The 20,957-nt window shown below is 48.3% G+C and overlaps 1 protein-coding gene across 2 annotated transcripts in view; it reads left to right on the plus strand.

The window, feature by feature from the left end:
* Nucleotides 1-125: 125 nt before the first annotated feature.
* CDC45 (cell division cycle 45) overlaps nucleotides 126-20,957 on the plus strand; it is a 32,054-nt gene continuing 11,222 nt past the window's right edge. Inside the window, exons 1-13 of one of the 2 annotated variants that reach the window (XM_081801610.1) lie at nucleotides 126-595; nucleotides 722-781; nucleotides 1,573-1,665; nucleotides 2,785-2,922; nucleotides 3,887-4,033; nucleotides 9,926-9,981; nucleotides 11,773-11,821; nucleotides 13,168-13,229; nucleotides 15,108-15,158; nucleotides 16,528-16,641; nucleotides 18,157-18,246; nucleotides 18,485-18,583; nucleotides 19,161-19,322. In XM_081801610.1, the coding sequence (XP_081657736.1) occupies nucleotides 545-595; nucleotides 722-781; nucleotides 1,573-1,665; nucleotides 2,785-2,922; nucleotides 3,887-4,033; nucleotides 9,926-9,981; nucleotides 11,773-11,821; nucleotides 13,168-13,229; nucleotides 15,108-15,158; nucleotides 16,528-16,641; nucleotides 18,157-18,246; nucleotides 18,485-18,583; nucleotides 19,161-19,322 (1,172 nt within the window). In that variant the 5' untranslated portion in view covers nucleotides 126-544. Of the gene's footprint in view, nucleotides 596-721; nucleotides 782-1,572; nucleotides 1,666-2,784; nucleotides 2,923-3,886; nucleotides 4,034-9,925; nucleotides 9,982-11,772; nucleotides 11,822-13,167; nucleotides 13,230-15,107; nucleotides 15,159-16,527; nucleotides 16,648-18,114; nucleotides 18,247-18,484; nucleotides 18,584-19,160; nucleotides 19,323-20,957 lie in introns of both variants that reach the window. The other variant, XM_081801609.1, reaches the window with a different exon arrangement.

Raw genomic sequence — 20,957 nt, forward strand, 5'->3', positions numbered from 1 at the left:
GCCCACTCTCCTTGTCGACTACACTACCCAGAATGCACATAGACCTTCCGGCTTTTGCGGCAGCCATCGAGGATGCTGGCGGAAGTAAGCTACACATCCGCCTTCGAACTACGCCGAGAGCTTTTTGAAAATCGTAAACTGACGACTTCGTTCGATGTATAAGTGAATTTAATTTATGGCGAGGTTTCTTTTTCCTGGAGTTCCCAGTGGGAGGCAATAGGCTTCTCTTCCCAAACTAAAGATGTCCACCAAGTGTTGGATTTGTGGGTAAATGGGAGTCAGGATTGAAATGGGCGACCGTGCTTGAGTCCTGCCTGTGGATGACGCTCCTCTTGGAGCGGACCTGACTTTTCCAGCCAGAATGGCCGAGTGCTAGTGCCCGCCTCCAATGTGACCCAATCAGAAAGAGGGAAAGGCTGGGAACTAAGTAGCGATTGGCTGGATCCTGGGCCAATCGGAAGAGTCCTGATTTGGCGGGAGTGTTGACTGCCGCAGCAGCTCTTGGAATCTCTGCCCTAGCTCTCGGGGTCCGGCCGCCGTGGCCATGTTCGTGTCCGATTTCCGCAAGGAGTTCTACGAGGTGGTCCAGAGCCAGGTGACCCCTTTTCTTGGACCTCGTGGCCTTGTCGGGGGGAAGGGATGAGAGGGAGCGGCCGTGGGAGGGCACCAGGGGCCAGTGTTCGGGTCTCTGCCTTCAACAGGCCCGCTCTTCTCCCGACAGAGGGTTCTTCTCTTCGTGGCCTCGGACGTGGACGCTCTGTGCGCTTGCAAGATCCTTCAGGTGAGCCTTGCGTACTTTGGAAGGGAAGGGCCGGGGCGAAAGGTGAGAATGCAAGCGGGGCCCCAGGAGGAATTGGGTGCGGTGGGCTGGGACTCGGGGCTGGAGGTGAGGAGCAGAGAAGGGAACCGCCCCTCTCCCCACCCCCCATGGTGAGAGCGCAAGCTACCTTAGTGGCTGGAGCAGAGGAAAGCTGGGGAGGGGCACTCTGAGAGATCGTCTCGCTGGCAGGAGCATTGGGTGGGTTAAAGAAGTATTCGGCAAAAGACAGGGATACTAGTTAGTATTTTTGCAATAACCTGGGCCAAAAAAATGGTTGCATTGGAAAGACCCTTAGACCTGGATGGAGTGACTTTGCAAGTGTGGGGTTTCAGACAGAAGAGTCTGTGACAGCTGAGGGCACAGTGGTGTCATAAGCAATACCGGAAATTCAGATTCCTTCGTCTATTAGGGAAGATCACTGGTTCTGTTTTGAATATAATGCAATGTTTACATGACCTTTGTTCAGGCCCTTGGGTCAGGAACTACTTCTCAGAAGACCTAGAAATAAGATCAGCTCCCCCCCCTTCCCTGCCGATGTTTTCCTTTAGTAATTTTCAAAAATTAGGCAAAGTTGACAGAATGATACAGTGAACAGTCATATCACCATAACCTAGTTTTTCCCATTAACGTTTTACCATTCTTACCTTATCACATGTCATTCGTTTCTCAATCCATCTTTTTTTTTTAAAGTGCATTTCAAAGTAAATTGAAAATGTCCTAAATTTGATAGGTTTGAAATTAATCTCTCTCAGGCCCTGTTCCAGTGCGATCACGTGCAGTATACCCTGGTTCCAGTTTCTGGGTGGCAAGAACTTGAAACTGCATTTCTTGAGCATAAAGAACAGGTATGAAAGAAGTATTTTAGAATAATTAGTCTTATTTTATTCAGTTGCAATTTCTTAATACTTAGTATTCTTTCTATGTCCACAATACGTTGCATGTATATTTAAGTATCAGCTATATTAAACAGCATGGAAGGAAAAAATGAGCTATACAGGGTGACTTATCCTCAAGTTGTGGAGACAAAATTGACAACCAAAATAAAGAGAGTGAATGTGAACACCCTCTAACTTTGAATTTGTGTTGCGGACACTTCATTGTAAGGTGCTTAGAGCTTAGCAGTTAGTTTTTGATATGGCCTAGTTACAATTATGTTAGACTACACCGTTATTATACATTCTCTCTCCAAGAAAAAGTATCCCAATTTCCAAATGTTAATCCAGGAATATATCTTCTCCCTTTGCAATTTAAACAGTAGAGGCCAGGACTTCTAGTACCTCTGCATGGGGCTATATTGAGAGATGGGACATTTTAGATCCCACAGGGTAGGGCTGGAGTAGGGAAGAGGGTTTTGGGGGGTCTGGGGCCACATTTAGGACTGTATGGCAGAGATAAATCCTTGCCTGGAGCTGCTGTCATCACGGAAGGAGTGTACTGGTGCCAACTTGGTATTTATAAGGAAGAGATTCTCTATAGTGATAGGACGTAATAAGACTTAATTTAATATTATGTTCCCGTTAAGTATGGGCTGCCCAAAACTTGCTACAAATTTAAACCTGTATAATGCTGTTAGTACAGAGAGACAGCACAGTCCTGTAGGGGACTGAGATCTGAAGAGGCTCTGTTATGCATTTGAAGTCTTGGTCTGCTGCTCGTCAGCTTCTTGGCCCTTTGCATGAGATTGAGTCATGCTGAGCCTCCACGTGCTGTCTCTGCAAAGCATAGACAACCACAGGGCCAGCCATGGGCCTGTCTCATGGTGTCATCATGGAAAGGAAAGAGCCTGTGGAGTATAAGCACTAACACAGGCCAGCGCTTGCCATTTTTGGAGCCTCTCACTGTCGGGGCCTTGTCTGGTGTCAGGGGCTCGATGTGTCTCAGCAGAAGGACTCAGGGGCCTAGTATGCTGAAGTGAAGGACCTCCTCAAGGCACTTACTTCACAATGTCTCTCTCTTTTTTCCAGTTCCGTTATTTTATCCTCATAAACTGCGGAGCTAACGTAGACCTATTGGATATCCTTCAGCCTGATGAAGATGCCATATTTTTTGTGTGTGACACCCACAGGCCAGTCAATGTCGTGAATGTATACAATGATGCCCAGGTAACTCAGCCTTTGGGGCCCATGTCTTCCCTGAGTTCTCCTGTCCATCTTTCTGTACCTTTTACGCCATGGACAACATCGCACCTGATGTTCTAAGCAAGGCATGTATCCACCTCCGCTACGGGAGTTGAAACAGCCTGAGGGCAAGAACCTAGTCTTGCTTATCTCTGGTGAGAAACATGGTGCCTAAGTCTTGGAGGCGCTCAGAATACATTTTGGAATTCACTTAACCTGGGAAGTGTAGGGACCAGAACCCTGCACTGAGCCTGCCCTCAGAGCTCAGGCCCAGCTGGCATCATTGAATAAAAGGATCTAGAGGCATTAGCCCTATGAGTGGGGCTAGCACTCTCCCTGCCCATCCGAAGGGTGGTGTGAGGACCAGAAGACGATAGTGTAAGAGGCCACTGTTAGCCTAAAATGGCCATGCTGTGCTTCCTCCTTGAACTCCAGCAGCAAGCATGGAGGCTGGCACAGGGCAGCCACCTAACCATTCTCTAAGTTGACCCCCCCGCCAACCCTCCCACCGTGTTATCAAACTGTTGGCCCTGAAGTTCTCTCTCTAAGCGAAATCAGCTTGGAACTGCTTTTAGAGACAGCAGTATTATTCACTTAGGTGTCACACATCTTCATGTCTTCTGTCAGAGTCCAAGTTGCGGGATATTCATTTTGTTTGTGTGGTGTGTGGCATAAGAGGGAGCTTTTTTTCTCAGACTTAAGTGACTATGGATACTTTTTAAATTTTTGGAATTTTTGCATATCATGCGGTACAACTCCAGTGCCTCAGTGAGTGGAAAGGAAAACAAGAAAATGCTTGAGAAGTCTGAAATTCTTCTCTCAAACAGGAGCTGAAAACTGAACGAGTCAGCTCATTGGGAAATAAGATTCTACAAGAGAAAAACATGTGGTGGAAAATTTTCTGTCAATGAGAGAGGAGAGTCTTGATTGCTTTTTGTTTTAATCGTAGATCAAACTACTCATTAAACAAGATGATGACCTTGAAGTTCCTGCCTATGATGATATCTTCAGAGATGAAGAAGAGGATGAAGAGCATTCAGGAAGTGAAAGTGACAATGGGTCAGAGCCTTCTGAGAAGCGCACACGGTTGGAAGAGGTGGGTTTGGGCTTCCCCACGTCTTGAGGGACTTGTCGTTCCCAGAGGTCAGAGCTCAGACTGGAGCCTGTGGGGCCCAGGGTTAGCTGGGATTCAGCAGGCATGGGGTGTTGACCCTGGGCTCTGCCATCCCCTGGCTGTGTTGCCTCAGGCAGGTTACTGAACTTCTCTGAGCTTTGACATCCTTCTCTGTATTGTAGAATTTTGTCAGAGGAGATGAAACTTAGGATGGCTCCGCTCTTCGCTTAGAGAGCATACATTTTTAAAGAGTGATACAGAGGGGTGGCTGAGTGGCTCAGTCGGTTAAGCGTCCTACTCTTCGTTTTGGCTCAGGTTATGATCTCAGGACCCCCCCTGCGTCAGGCTCCACACTGAGCGCAGAGTCTGCTCAAGATTCTCTCTCCCTCTCCTTCCCACTCTGCTCTTCCCCCTGCTCTCTCCCTCTTTCTCTCTAAAATAAATAAAAATAAAGTCTTAAAATAAAAGAGCGATACAGAGAAACAATAAATAGCATCGGCTCCCTTCCCCCCTTTCTCAAGACTCGCTCTCTGCAGTCACCATGGAGGAACAACATGGGTCTGTGGCTCTCAGCCAGGCTCAGTCCCCCATGGTCACTCCAGGGGAAGCATCTTGTGTGCAAAGGTAAGAGTGGTTTCAGCCTCGTGAGTTTTGGATCTGAGGTGCTTGCCCAATCTGGGGCCTGGCCAACAGGAAGTGGCCTACCCAATGCAGTGGCTTCTGCTCCATGGAAAATTAAAGGTGGCAGGTGGTTGTTCCTTTAACAGGAGGGCCATGTTTATTCTAGTGTTCAGTGTTGTGGAAGAAGCTGATGCCCTTTGGCTCCCAATCCTTGGTGTGCGTGCTGAAATTTGCCTCTGAAATGTTTTGGGGTCTTCCCTTCATCCTTGGCCTGACGTTTTCCAATAAGGTGCTTTAGCAGAGCTCTTTTGAGCCATTTTGGGGACATTCAGGACATTCTGTCCTTCTAGGGGGCATGTCCTACAAAGGTAGGAATGTTTTCTCATTGCCTTCCCTGCCTTTGACCAGTCCCTTCTCTAGAGTTTTGGGTGGTCTGATCAAGAACCTCAGGCACATTCTTAGATTCTCTTTCCTCTTGTCCAACTCTTTATCTGCTCCACTCTCTAGCCAACTTCTGGTCTTCATCTTCTAATCTTTGATTTCTAAGAGCTCTTTTTTTGTTATCTGATGCTCCTTTTTTTAATAGCATTCTTTTACCTATTAATGAGCTGCTTTCCATCGGGCCCCAAATATCAGTATCTGGTGGGATTTTCTCTGGGAACATTCATGTTCTGCAGATTAGGGTCTTGGAATTCTCCATCCTGACTAATAAGTATATTAGTACCGGGTATCGATTAGGCTCTAGGGTCCCCAGGGGAGAACAAAGTCCTGCCTTCACAAAGCTTCCTTTCCAGTGGGTCAGACATATGGAATGTGTAAATGAGCACAGTTCAAGGATGGTTTCAGGTGGAGAGCTATGTCGAATGAGGAAAACTAAAGCAAGGTAAGGGGCTAGAGAGGGAATGGGCTGCTTTTATGAATGTGGCCGTGGACACTTGACCTGATTGAGGAAGGGAAGAGCCAGGAAGATCCCTTAGGATCTTCTCTGCATCCAGTGCAGTGTCCACAGATGCAAGGGCTCTGTGAGGGGAACAGGCAAGCGAGAACTGACCAGCGGGTTTGACAGTAAAGAGAATGTCGATTGTTCATGATGAGATGTCAGAACATGTCAGAGCTCCCATTAACATTTTTAGTGCATTTATTTGGAATCTGAGTTTGTGAATGCTTTCTGTAATACTCATAAAATATACATAATTTCCCACCAGCTTTTTTTTTCTTTTAGAAGTTTTATAATTTTAGTGGTTTTTTTTTTAATTCTTTATTTAAATTCAATTTAGTTAACATATACTGTATTATTAGTTTCAGGGGTAGAATTTAGTGATTCATCATTTGCATATAACCGCCAGTGCTCATTGCTTCAAGCGCCCTCTTTAATGCCCATCACCCAGTTACCCCATTCCCCACCCACCTCCCCTCCAGCAATCCTCAGTTTGTTTCCTAGAGATCAGCGTCTCTTATGTTTGTCTCCCTCTCTATTTTCATCTTATTTTATTTTTCCTTCCCTTCCCCTATGTTCATCTGTTTTATTTCTTAAATTCCACATATGAGTGAAATTGTATGGCATTTGTCTTTGACTGACTTATTTTGCTTAGCATAATACCCTCTAGTTCCATCCACATCATTGCAAAATGGCAAAATTTCATTCTTTTTGATGGTTGAATAATAATTCCATTGTGTGTGTATATATATATTTACGTATATATATATCTTACATCTCCTTTATGCATTTATCTGTTGACGGACATCTGGGCTCTTTGCATATTTTGGCTATTGTGGACATAGCTGCTATAAACATTGGGATGCAGATGCCCCTTTGAATCACTATATTTGAATCCTTTGGATAAATACCTAGTAGTGCAATTGTTGGGTCGTCGGGTAGCTCTATTTTTAACTTTTTGAGGAACCTCCATATGTTTTCCAGAGTTTTTATTCTGATATTTTTCTAACGTATACAACACTTAAAAAGATAGTACAGTGAATACCCATATACATTTCATCGGGATTCAGCAATTTTTCATATTTTCCACACTTTTGCCAGTTTGCCTTCTTTCTATATATGCTTTTTTTTTTTTGCTAGTTCATTTGAGAATAACTTGCAGACACCATGATGCTCCCTGACAAATTCTTCCATAATCATCTCCTAAGAACATTCTCCTCTATAAACACAGTACCATTATCATACATAATAAATTGGTAATGTCATCTAGTCAACCCATATTTCAATTTCTTTAATTGTCCCCAAAATAGATTTTGTAGCTGTTTTTGTGTACAGGGTTGGCACATTTGCATTTAGCTATTCTCTTAATTGTCTTTTAACGTAGACCAGGACCCCATCTCTTTTTTTTCTGTTTTGTTTTGAATGACATTGGAGGCCAGTCCAGTTTTCTAGTATTTATCACTTGTTCATGGAATACTTTTACTTGCTCCCCTAACTTTGCATTTGCTGTCGTCCAAGTTTAGGCCTACATACCTGATTTTAATAAAAGTTAACACTTTTTTTTTTTTAAGATTTTATTTATTTGAGAGAGAGAGAGAGAGGGAGGGAGAGCAAAAACGGAGAGTGAGAGTGAGAAGCAGACTCCCCGCTGAGCAGAGAGCCCGATGTGGGACTCGATCCCAGGACCCTGAGATCATGACCTTAGCTGAAGGCAGACGCTTTAACCGACTGAGCCACCCAGGCGCCCAAAAGTTAACACTTTGGAGAATACTTCAAATGTAATTAAATCTGTATGATTTGTAAATACACTTGTATCCAAGATATATTCTCAGAAATATTTTTATTGATACGGGTGCACACTCAAAGAGATTTAGAGAAAACAGACTATAAATATAGAAATCTTAGCTTCCTTTACTTCCCTTACTCTCCTCTATTTATAATGTAAGTTTCTTAAAAATAGACTCTGTACATTTAGATTCACACTATACAGTGGGATAAATTTTGCTTCAACAACAGAACATAATTATAAAACTCAAGAGGATAAGGGAAGCCTATTATCTTTACCCAGTTTCTACTCAGTATGTTCTTTCTTCCATCCTGATATTCCAGCGTTTTTTCTTTTGTCATTTTCTTTCTGTTTTTAGAAATGCCTTTAACTATTTTTTTTTTCTTTTTTTAGAGGAAATCTGCTGGCAGTAAATTCACTTAGTTTTCCTTTTTCTGAGAATTTCTTGATTTTTCTCTTCTTTCCTGAAAGATATTTTCCTTCTGTGTGGGATTTAGAGTTAACAGTTCTTTTTTGTCTGCACTTGAAAATGTTACACTCCTTCTTCTGGCCTCTGTGGTTTCTAGTGAGAAATCTGCTGCCATTCAGATTGTTTTATCCTATAGGTAAGACATCATTTTTCTTTTGCTCTTTTTGAGATTTAAAAAAAATTGGGGGCTCTAATGGTCAGAAGTTTAATTACAATGTGTCTTGGTGTGGATTTCTTTGGGTTTAACCTATTGGGATTCAGTCAGCTTTTTGAATCTGTAGGTTTCTCTCCCTTGCCAAATTTTGAGCCATATTTCTTCATTTCAGCCATTATTTCTTCAAGTGTGTTTTCAGCCAATCCTCTTTCTCCTCTCCTTCCAGGACACCAGTGACATGAAGGGTAGGTGTTTTGTTGTAGGCTCACATGTTACTGAGGTTCTGTTTGTTTTTTCAGTCTGTTTTCCCTCTCTTGATCAGACTTGGATAATTTCTATCATTGTCTCTGCTGGTTCTTTCCTCTGTTCCTTCATTCTGCTCTTGAGCCCAATCACTGAGTTTCTATGTCAGTTATTGTACTTTACAGTTGTAAATTTCTCTTTGTTTCTTCTCTATTTTTCTACTTATTTGCGAAAGCTTCCTTTTTTTTTTTTATGTGTTTCAGCTGTTTCTAATTGCCCATTGAGGCATTTTTGTGGTGGCTGCTTTAAAATCTTTGTCAGATAATTCTAACATCTTTGTTATCTTGGTGTTGGCATTTATGGGTTTCCTTTTTTTGTGTTCAGTTGAGATCTTCCTGGTTCCTGTGGTATGATGAGTGCTTTTCACATGAAACCTGGACATTTTTATATTATGTTTTGAGATTCTGGGTCTTATATAAGCCTTCTGTTTTATCTGCTTTCTCTGACATCACTCTGGCAAAGGAGGGGGCGGGCAGCCTGGTCCCTTTATAGCCAGGTGGAGGTAGAAGTTCAAGGTTCCCTACTTGACCTCCATTAGCCAGTGAAAGGAGTGGCTCTCTGTTACCACTGGGCAAGGAAGGTCCAGGCTCCCTACTTGGCCGCCTCTGATACCACCCCATTGAGCATGTTGAGAGGTGTTGCAAGTGAAAGGTGGAGGTGTTACATTACAGCTGGGAGGTGTTCACCAGGGTGGGAGTCTGGCCTCCCACTTGGTCTTTGCTGGGTGGGTAGGGGTGGGGCCACACTGTTTTTGGTGGTGGTGGCTAGAGTAGACCAATTATTGTCTAAAAGTTTTGTCTTTCAAGGCTGCTTCTCTGGGTCCTTGGCTTTTGTTGGGGATTTTTTCCTCTGTGCCTGTTGGTGTTTCCAGGTTGCCGGCTTCTTCACCTTTAAGTCTGGGATATATAAGCCAAAACGAAAACCCAGGGAACTCATCTGCATGTCAGTCCTCAGGTCCTAGGATCCCCAGCTGGTTGGCCTTTCTCTCTACCTTCCAGAGTCTTACTTTGTTTGTTTTATATATATCGACAGGGTTTTCAGATATATTTAGTGGACATATAGGGAGAATTGGATGGAAAATTTCCATCTTTCTGGAAGCAGAAGTCTTGGGACCAGAGATCTGTAAACCCGCCGTACTACCTCATGCCTTTCCTGTGAGAAATAAAGGGATTGTGCCTATAAAATTAGAATAGTGGCTGGCACGTGGAGGGACATAGGAAATATTAGTGTTTATTAATCTGGTGGGGAAACCAGTACGAAGTGACGATGCGCTTATCCTGGATCACACAGTGGTGGGGGCAATGGAAGGCTGGACTGGACAGGTGGAGCACATAGATGGTGTAGCCAGAGCAGGCACTGGGGAAGCATCTGCTCCCGTCCACAATCTGGTGTCCTCAGTGCCAGAGGGGTCCTGGCCATTCCCTACCTCAGTTCCTCCCTCCTCCAGGACCAGCCTGAGCTCAGGACATGGGAATGAATGACCCATGTTTTCCCTGGTGGGTTCCGTGCCCAGTGGTTTCTGCCTCATCAGAACCTTCTCAGGCTACAGGGATAAATTCCTGGCTTCTTTGTTCAACCCTTTGTTTTCTTTGTCCCCACCTCAGGAGATAGTGGCACAAACCATGAAGAGGAGGCAGCGAAGAGAGTGGGAGGCCCGGAGGTGAGTATGCACTTCAAGCAATACCCTGTGCCACGAAGCCCGCAATCCCTGTGGGATACCTGTGTTTTCCATGGGGCCTGGATACATTTTTTTTTTTCCATTTGAGGAGAATTCGTTTAGTTTAGAAACTTCAGGGTCGGTGGCTCCAGGAGTGAGCATGTGGCCCCTGCAATGGAGAAGAGCTCTAGGTCCCCTCTGTATCACCCTGTGGTCTCACAAGTGGCAGGACTGCGCCCAGAGGTCACCCAAATACATGCTGTTAGGGGTGAGAGCCCCTTGTCTTTTATTTTTGTAGTTTTCCAGATGTACTTTTATTTGTAAGTTCTTTACAAATGAGATAGATGCTAATTGTGTAAAGGTTTTCATAGAAAAAAAGTATGTGAAAAGGAAACCGAATTATTCATAATTCCTCTCCATATTGCAAATTTAAAAAGTAAAGTACTCTAGGGCACATGGGTGGCTCAGTTGGTTGAGCATCCAACTCTTGGTTTCGGCTCAGGTCATGATCTCACGGTCATGGATCAAGCCTTGCATCTGGTTCTGTGCTTGGTAAGAGTCTGCTTCAGATTCTCTCTCCCTCTCCCTCCTGCTCACTCTTTCTCAAATGAATAAATGAAATCTTAAAAAAAAAAAAAAGTGAAATGCTTAAAAAAAAAAAAAAAAAAAGGGCTCCTGGGTGGCTCAGTTGTTGGGTGTCTGCCTTCGGCTCGGGTCATGATCTCTGGGTCCTGGGATTGAGCCCCGCATCGGGCTCCCTGCTTGGCAGGGAGCCTGCTTCTCCCTCTTCCCCCTGCCTGTGCTCTCTCTCACTATTTCTGTCTCTCTCTCTTGAATAAATAAAATCTTTATTTTTTTTTTTAAGAATTTATTTATTTATTTGACAGAGAGAGACACAGCGAGAGAGGGAACACAAGCAGGGGGAATGGGAGAGGGAGAAGCAGGCTTCCTGCTGAGCAGAGCCTAATGCAGGGCTCGATCCCAGGACCCTGGGATCATGACCTGAGCCAAAGGCAGACACTTAACAACTGAGCCACCCAGGCACCCCGAATAAATAAAATCTTAAAAAAAAAAAAAAACTGGAAAGGTTAGTGTAGCTTGAGGTGACCAAGCAAAAGTGCTGTTGAGCTGAGAACTCCTTGCTGGATCCAGTCCTTGAAGGTCTCAGCTGTTCCAGCTGAGGGTGTTGTGCTCAGCCACCCCCTCATGGAAGGACAATGAAATACCATTTTGGGAAGTATAAGGAAAGAAAAATGAATATAATCCACATTCACCGATTGGAAGAGATTCTGACTTTGGATCAATCTTCCTGGGGTATCCATACTTGTGCATATTTTATATGATCATAATAGGCACCTAATTTTGCATTTTTTCACTTAATATAACCATTTTTGATAGTTCCAAATAATCTGCACTGTGCTTACTTGGCCAGTTCTCTTCTTTTTTGAACTAGAGTTTACTTCCAGTATTTTGCCATGACAAGTAGAGCTACAGTGAACAACCTTGTACACACAGTGCTTTCTTTCTTGTCCCTTTGAACTGTTGTCTTAGGATAATTTCTTAGAAGTGGGATTCTGGGACTGTTCTATGCCGTTTTATGTCTTTTATTGCCACAAGCCTTTTATGTCAACATTACTCCCTTCCCTGCCCTGTACACGTACACTCTGTGAAAGAGTCCTTAAGTGGATGACTTAATCTGTCTCTCTCTGAGTACTGTCAAGTTTTAGCATTTTCCAAATGTTGGTCTTCCTTACACTGCTTCCTGTTGAGGACCTGCCTTTTATGTCGTTACAGAAGAGACATCCTCTTTGACTATGAACAGTATGAATATCACGGGACGTCGGTACGTACGGATAGGTGTACTTCACCATAGAGTTCTGGTTCTAGGGGTCAGTGTCCTAAAACATGAGGAGGAATGAGCATAGGTTTTAGAACCATGAAAGCCTGGTTTGAATCTGCGCCCCACAACTTCCACTGTGTGACCTAGGGCAGATGGGGCAGCCTCTCTGAGACTTAAGCTTCTCCTCAGTAAAAGGAAGAGAACTACCCTCATTTCCAAGGCAGTTCTTAGGCTGGTCCTGCACACCCAATAGGTGCCCATAGGACAGCAGCTATTATTTTTGTTGATCATCAAAAATACAGAACAAGTTTGTTTCAGTCTCTGTGCAAGAAGATAAAGCTCTAGAATTACAGAGGCCCATCACTGTGTGTTACAGAACAGAATTTCACATGGGAAACAGGTGTTGACTCTGGTAGTGTTGAGCAGAGCTCAGGGCTTTAAGGAGCCCTAGAAAATAAGTTTCCAGTAAAACATCATGTGTTTAGTACTAGCATTTGGCCCTGGGACCTTGAATTCTGAACACCATATTTCCAGTATCCCTTTTACTGTCAAGGTCCCATCATCCTTTGAAGGATCGTCTTTGCCCTCTCTGCTCTACCCCAGGACATGGAAAATTCTAAGCAGTGGGTGAGGCGGGTGGGGAGGCAGATGCCTGGCTCCCACCAGATTTGTGAACCATTCCCTTGGAAATCCTCTCTGGTGGGCAGCCCAGTGTCACACAGCTAATGGGACTTTAGAGTCTTCTGGTTGGGCACCGATCCCTCTTGTTGTCTCCTACCAAAACCCAGACTCTGCTCACAGGGAGCTAGATGCTTCTGCCTGCAGACAGGCCTGTTAGAAAGATCTTCCTCACAGAGGTCCTGAGGCATCCTCCCTCTTTAATGTCCAGGTAATGGGAACCAAGGCCCCGCCTCACCCAGCCTTCCTGGGAGTGTGTGTGTGTGTAAGGCCACCAGCCAACTGGGAAGAGCATGTGGACATAGGCCCCAACCTCCTGGCTTCAGTGCCTCCCCACGTATCACTGAGGTACCCGGTGAGATGTATAGAGGCTCTAGCACAGTGCTGTACCCAGATGTTCTCCCTTGCATGATGAAGTGTGCACACAGGAATGACTAGTTAGCAGAGGAGACCGTGCAAGTCACCTGAGTTACTCTGTCTTCTATCCTCAGTTTGGCCTTCCCTATCCACCCATGCTTCCTTCCTAGCTGGGAAGACCTTCAGTCTGAAGGGGCTTGGCTGGGATCCTAGACAGCTCAGGTCTGGCCCAGCTGTGCAGCCCAGCGCCCCCTCTCCCCCCGCCTTCCGTGAGCACAGCTGCCTCGGACCTCAGGCTTCTTTCTTTCTTGCAGTCAGCCATGGTGATGTTCGACTTGGCGTGGATGATGTCCAAGGACTTGAATGATATGCTGTGGTATGTAGGCCCCATCAAGACCAGTGCTGTGTAGAGCTTTCCTTCTCCAAGTAGCTCTGTCCTCCCACAGTGAGAACAGGCTCTGGAGGAAGACATCACTGTGCGGTTCCCACCAGGAATATCGGATACAGCCCATTTCCAGGAATTTGCATAGCTCTGGTTTTCTTTCTATGAGTCTCTTGGCTGCATACGAACTCCTGGGGGAAATAGGAGGGAGCACTGTTGGGTGCAGAGGGTCAAGGGTGGGGCCTGACTACAGCTCTGCCCTTCCCACCCTACCACTCAGCTTTGCTGCCTGGTAAATTTGGGTAACAGAAGAAGCATGAGATTTGAACAAGACAGCCTTTGCTAGGCATCTTTGCACCCCTGATGTATGGTGAAATCTGGTACAGGAATACCCATTAGCCCACCTCTGAGTTTGCTACATGGGCCGTAAGCACAAGTGCTCAACACAACCTAGGTTGGTTTAGAAACTAAAACCAGGGTCTGAGCAAAGGAAATCGAGATCTGGCCTGCTCCACCCCCTCAGCCCTCTGCTCCAGTCCTGGTTTTCTCCTCCAGGAGATAAGGAGAAATCTCCTGGCCCTGAGCCCACGGTGGGAATTATAATGGTATTTGCTGAATCAGGGTTTTAGGACAGCCCGGGGCTGGGACAGGACCGAGGCACTGGCCACACCTAAGCCCAGGGGTGCTCTGTACTCACCCTGAGCTGGTGCCCAGCTGTGGGCCCACTTGTCATCCTTGGACACCTGGCTCAGCTCTCTTTGCCTCAGGTCCTTCTCCATGGTGTGCACTGACAATCCCATACCCTGGCACAGGGGCCAGCTTGTGCATCAAGAGATCTTGCAGTAAGGTCAAGTCGGAGCCCTGTACTGTGTCCTGTAGCCACAGCATGTGACTGCCACGTCGGCATTGGGGAGCCTTTGGTGAGCACCTGCTGTATGCTCAGGTGCCCACTCACGACAGCCCACTCACAACAAGCACCCCCAGTTTAGCATTGATGTCAGAATATGCCCCTGTGAAATGTCTCCAGAAAACTCCAGAAACAGCACAAGGACAAATGCAAAGTAACCTGGTACAAAATGTATGCGTGGAAAGGTTGGAAGGAGGAAGGGTGGGTCGGGGAAGACATAGCAGGGTGGCATTTTTTTAAGAGGACCCTCTGAGGAGGGGCTCACTGCACTGAGAGATATGGTGCTTAGACACCCTGCCCCCAGGCGAACCTTCCAGGGCCTCTCCTGCCTCACTTGCACCCAGCATCTCTGGCTATTCTCAGCTCTGGCCCCAGAGGAGGGTCTTGAAGGACGCAGCCTGGGGACTGACCTAGGGTACACACCTGAGGTCCTGGTCCCTCCTGCCATGGGCTGGCCGTGACCCAGGTCAAGCCAACCTGGGTCTCCATTATCATCTCATGCACAACAGATGAGCTAAGAGACAGGACCTTGGAAGGGTCTTAAAAGGCCTAAATGCTGTTACTCTGTGTGCCATCATTTCAAGACAGGGAGACATGGGCGTGATGAGGTCTGCTGTGCTGCAGGGCACATTGCAGAGAGGGCAGGTGGCACAAGGGGCTTGGAGGTAGAATGACACGCCAGGACCCACCAGCGCCTGAATATGGTGTCTGCTATAGTCCCACTCCAGCAGGATGAGGGTGGAGAGTGGTGGGGTCTGCCAGGACACAGCGACAGCGTCAGACCTGCCGTCCTTGCCCTGGGAGATCTTCCTCCTGGGTCCCGCAAGCTCCCACGGCAGTGACACTGTGCTGGGAGCCCAGAGTTGGCCCTGTGACCTTTTTACCCTGCAGAGGAGAGACTGCCTGTCCGACGGTGGGCCTGGGCCGGATGCTCCTATGAGCTTTGTTGCTCTCTTCTCTTCCAGGTGGGCCATCGTTGGACTAACAGACCAGTGGGTACAAGACAAGATCACCCAGTAAGAATGTGCTCCCTTGGGCTGTCCGAGGTTGGCCTGTGCTATGGCCATGTGCATGGCCTGGCTACAGCCCCAGTTTGCAGTGGGAAGATGGGTGGCAGAGCTCTGTTGAGGAGAGAGCTGGCCTTGGGCCTAGGTCCTCGTCACTGAGGAAGGGCTTAGGACCTGTGGTGGAGTGGTGTGTGGCCTGGTGTGGATGCTTTGTCCACCCTTGGGGTGCCCAGCAGATGGAGCCAGAGGTGAGAGGAGGGAGCTCGGTCTCCTGGCTCTCCATATGCCCTTGCACGGGGCTGGGAGGAGGAGGTGAGGGCCCCAGGAATCCTGCCAGGGAGGGTGGATGTGATCTCAAAGGCAGGGGAAGGTTGGCAAGGACAGCCAGGAGGACTGGCATGGAGCTGAATCCTCTTTTGCCTCTCGGTGGGCAGACTTTGGTGCTCCCTGTCAACCCTGATGGAGAGCTGAAGGGCTACCCCAGAATGTAGACACTGGGGAGGCATGGGGTACCGGCACCCCCTCTCATCCCCATTCTGGTGGCCATCAGGTGGGAACTCCAAGGGAATCAACAGGGATCCATACCCTAACCCTGTCCAAGGGCACCCTAGCCTGTCACCTGGCACAGCTTCTGTGCATACTGGACTCCTTGTGCAGTTTGCAGAGGCCCCTGTGTCCCCATTTCCTGCCTCTCCCATCCCACTCTGCCCACCTGAGTCCTGCAGTATAGCCCAGGGACCAGGAGGGTTCTGAGTCTCACAGGCCTGGACACGTTGCTGGGCCTTGCTCCCCCTTCTGTGTTAAGGATGGCATGGGGTATGTGCAGTGACGGGCACCATCCTTGACCTGTGGCAGCCCCTCAGGTGAGGCTCTACTGTCACTGTCCTGCTCAGTGGCCACCTGCAGGTGGACCTGGACTGGGGTTCTGCCCTCCCCTGCTGTGCTCCGGAGCACTTCCTGTGCAGGATCCACACCTTCTGCTGGGATTACTGACACTATGTGATCTGTCCACTTGACCGTGGCTGGTAGACGAGGCCATGGCCTCCACAGTGCCCGCCCTTAGGAGGCCTCAAAAAAGTAAGGACAGCTGCCGCCCAGAGGAGACTGCAAAGGGGACAAGGACACAGCCAGAGCCCACCCCTCCCAGCTCTGTTGCCTCACACCCCTGGCCGCCAGGCCCTGGTGCTAGAGCCACACTTGGCTTCTCCACAGTGGTGGTGGAGCTCCGTCAGTCCTGGCAGAAACAGCCCGTGTGGTGGGCCAGCCCCTGAGCCTGGGAGGGGGGGGCCCCACCCCCCGAGGGAAGGAGGGAAGCCGCGTGGCCGGCTGTGAGAGAGGAAGGCGCCCACCTAGGCGGCTGGCGGGTCTTTCTTTCCAGGATGAAGTACGTGACCGACGTCGGCGTCCTGCAGCGCCACGTGTCCCGGCACAACCACCGGAATGAGGACGAGGAGAACGCCCTCTCTGTGGACTGTACGCGGATCTCCTTCGAGTATGAGTATCCTTGCAGCTCAGGCCTCGGTTTTGCTCAGCAGTGCACCCGTTTGCTGTGTCACGGGTCTGTGGGCCCAGCCCACGTCCCGCTGTGGGTGGTGTGGATTATGCTGCTAGGGCTGCCACGAGAGAGGGGCACTGGTGTGCCCTCCAGGCTGGGCAGAGTACCAGGGACTGGGGAGCAGCCTCTGTCCTGGCTTTTCTGTGGGGCTTTGGCTCCTAAATGCCAGTGCTGGGCTTGGGAGCATCATCTATTTATTTAGGGCTCATTGTGGGCCCGGTGTGTGTGGGCAGGTGCATATGCAGGGCAGGTGGTTTAGCAATGAGTGCAGACTCTTGCCAAGCCAATCAGGAAGAAGTAAGCCAGCAGATGATCACAGAGCATAAATGTTTCATGAGAAGAAGGTAGGGCATTGATAGAATAACCAGGGGCTTGTTGGGTGGCAGTGCTCAGGAAAGACCTCTGGGAGGCCACGTCTCAGACTGAGACTTAGCCATACTCCATGGGAGGGAGGACAGCCTGGGCCAAGGCTTTGGCTGTGCAAAGGCCCTGAGGTAAGCTTGAAGAAGTGGCTGGAAAAATGGGTGAGGTCTGAGGGTCAGAGAGCCTAGGGCAGTGGGTGGTTGAGGGGGTTGGGGAGTTCAGTTCTTTGTGCTTAAAAGGTCCCTGGGCTGCTGGTTGTTGGGGAGACAGACTGTGGGAGCCACAGGCGCAGGGCATGGCTGGGGCCTGGTGGCTTCAGTGGTGAGAAGTGATGGCAGGGATGATGCTGCCCTGTGCCTGCTGCGATGGATGGGGACCAATAAACATGGGTTTAGACAGGCCAAGTAGGAGGTGGCCATGACACGTCTAGGAAGAGGTGCCGGATGTGAGGCAGCCGAGCTCGCAGGAAGGGGGACCCACCAGGACCTGACATAGCGACGTCTGGGGATCAGGGCCTGGCCATCAGGAGGGATAGCCCAGGGCATCAGATGCAGGCAGAGCCAGCCGGGCCTCCCGCTGAGACCCTTGGAGTAGGAGACGAGAGGCATGCGGGGGACAGGACTATCCTCACACACAGCCTCCCTCGCAGCCCCACCAGCAGTAAACGGCATGTTTGGGGTGAGGATGGGCTTTGCTCAGGGGGTCCCGGCAGAGGGACGGGTGTGGGGGAGGGCCGAGCTAGTTGGAGCATGCAGGGAGCAGAGGGGATGACAGCCTGGAGGCCACGAGGACTCTTCTGTGTTACCACAGTACATAGACTCTCAGAACCCCTCCGCCTCGGTTTCCCTGTCAGTCCAAGGGGGATAATGGTGTGTGCGCACCCCCTTCCAAGCTCTCTCTATGGGTCAAATGAAGCTAAGAAAGTCCAAGAATGCCAGCTTACCCGTGTGGTGAGTGGCTGTGTAGGCAGGCTGCCCCGGGACGGGTGGGCCGCGCACTGTGAGCTGCGGGGTGCCACCCAGCCACAGCCTCCTTGACTGGCCGCAGCCTCCGCCTGGCGCTCTACCAACACTGGTCCCTCCATGACAGCCTGTGTAACACATGCTACACCGCGGCCCGGTTCAAGCTCTGGTCTGTGCACGGGCAGAAGCGGCTCCAGGAGTTCCTCGCCGACGTGGGGTGAGTGACCCCCTCGGCCCCCAAGGGAAAGGTCCCTCCCCTTCCTTGTGACCGATATCCAGCGGCTACCTGTTTCGACCAGAAGCGCCTCACCTGGAGACCCCAGGATATCATCCGAATCTCATCCCTTGTTTGCATGTGCTGGGTCCCCTCAGGGTGCTTTTCGTGCTGCTGGCGTTTAGTGATCTCCCATCTGAAGCCAGGTCGCCTGTGTAACCAGTGCTTGTCATCTTTCCAGCCTCCCCTTGAAACAGGTGAAGCAGAAGTTCCAGTCCATGGACATCTCCTTGAAGGAGAATTTGCGGGAGATGATCGAAGAGTCTGCAAATAAATTTGGGTAAACGTGTTTTTCTGGATTAAGCTTCGTTCAGGCTTCAGCTTTAGCCACACTGCTAAAATAATGCAAAAACAAGAATGCACAAATGAGTGTGACCTGTCTAGCCTTTCCCAAAGTTTTGAGTTCTCTTTGGGTTAAAAGTAGGTCCAGGGCTAGAGAAGTCCAGGTCCTTAAATCCTGGGGCTGAGGGGCAGAACCTCTAGTTTGACCTGGTCTGTCCTTCACTGAACACAGGAAATGGCCCTGGGAAGGGCCTACTGGGGCCAAGTTCAGGCAAGCTCTGCCTAGAGGGTTCTTTGCCTGCTCCTAGCGTCCTGGGACGTGGGAGGGGGCCACACACATATCCCTGCTTACCCCCAACCAGTGAAACAGCTTTGGACAAGGCACTCAGTGCCCTGGGTTACAGTGCTGGGATGTCAGGTCTTCTGACCCCCTGCATTCTGGGACCAGCATAGTCTTGCCATGAGCATTAGCAGGGGCCAGGGAGGGACAGTAGTACATCGCCTGGCCTGGCAGTGAGAGCTCACCCACAACTTGAGAGTAGGGATGACAGCCGTGTTGCTTCCTCCCACTGCAGGATGAAGGACATGCGTGTGCAGACTTTCAGCATTCACTTTGGGTTCAAGCATAAGTTCCTGGCCAGCGATGTGGTCTTTGCCACCATGTCGCTGATGGAGAGTCCCGAGAAGGACGGCTCAGGGACCGATAACTTCATCCAGGCTCTGGACAGTCTCTCCAGGTACTGGGTGTGGCTATGGGCTGCTGTCCCCTCCCCCCGCCCCCAACAAGCCACGTCTGGCCCTCAACCGAACACTCTTCAGGGAGGCAGGTCACAGGGACCCCAGGGTGTGGTGGTAACTGTGTCCTGCAGAAACTGAATCACAGTCCACCAGAACTAGGGGTGCATGTGACACATTTCCTATCTGTCTTCAGTGTGCCGTCATTTCCTCTTGAATCCTTTTAATCTTCTTTCTTTTTGATTTAAAAAAATTTTTTTTCACCTCCTTTTCCCTCTTCAGTCATTATTTGTGACGTTTATTCATCCTTGTGTTTTTTCTAATTTAATCTTCATTTATCAATTATTTCCCTTTTATTTCTAATTTTTTCTTATCTCATTCCCTGAGATGTCTTGTTTTATTATTATTATTTTTTAAAGTCTCTTAGCTTGCTTTGAAATAGAACAATACAATGTTGACCTTTTGGGGACGTATCTTTCTAGAGTACTTTCGTTGTCGATAGAGATGCTCTTCTGCTCCTTAGTCCCTTTTTTCTGATAGTAACTTTGAGAGGATTTGACCTTGGTCCATTGCTCGTTTTTGTGTGTGAATTTCACTTCCCTGACTTTTTCAGAGGAGGCATGACTCAGACAGCTTTTCTAACTTCAGAGAATTGCCACTCTGTCCCTTTTGTGCGGTGTTAAAAAATGTAGGGGTCTGCTCTCTGGGGGTTCCTGGCCCTGTTCCCTAGCATACTTTTTTTTTTTTTTTAAAGATTTTATTTATTTATTTGAGAGAGAGGATGAGAGGAGAGAGAGAGAGCACATGAGAGGGGGGAGGGTCAGAGGGAGAAGCAGACTCCCTGCCGAGCAGGGAGCCCGATGCGGGACTCGATCCCGGGACTCCAGGATCATGACCTGAGCCGAAGGCAGTCGCTTAACCAACTGAGCCACCCAGGCGCCCCTTAATTTTATTTTTGCCTGCTCATTGCTATTGCATAGAAATACAGTTGATCTTTGTATATTGATCTTTATCCTGCAACATTACTGAATTTGTTTAATAGCTCTAATAGTGTTTTAGTGTATTCCGTGAGATTTCATGTATACAAGATTATGTTATCTGCAAATAGAAATGGTTTTACTTCTTCCTTTCCAGTCTAGCTGCTAGAACCTCCACTACTAACCCAGTGCATTTTTATCTATACCTTCTTTTTCCCTTTGTATATTGTCTCTGTCTTACTCAATTTTTATTCCATTCTCAGCACTTTTTCCTCACTGTGGAAAGGAGCCCTGGCTGGCCAGGTGGGACACTGGAGCTAGACTGCTCTGGCCCCCTCATCTTTACCATGGCCCCTTGCACTGTACCACAGCTCCTTGCACTCACCTCCTCTTGGACAGGGCAAAACTCTCACTTTGGGCTGCTGTTTCCCAGTTGCCTGGAGTTTTTCATCGTTCTTAGATCTTGCTGCTTCTCAGCTCCCTCCCACACTGACTCCAGTGATACACCAGTCTTGTGGCTAGTGGTGGTCTGTTCCCCCTGCTTATATTTATTTTGGGGTCTGTAGTGTTCCTTTATTCTCTTGTTTTGTTGTGAGAATCCTAGATTTTTGGTTTGCAATGTGGTTGCTCTACGTATGTTTATCTAGAAATTTGAGGAAA

The sequence above is a fragment of the Leptonychotes weddellii genome, chromosome 13 (genome assembly GCF_054177405.1).
Source record: "Leptonychotes weddellii isolate Sample4059 chromosome 13, ASM5417740v2, whole genome shotgun sequence".
Taxonomy (NCBI): Eukaryota; Metazoa; Chordata; class Mammalia; order Carnivora; family Phocidae; genus Leptonychotes; species Leptonychotes weddellii.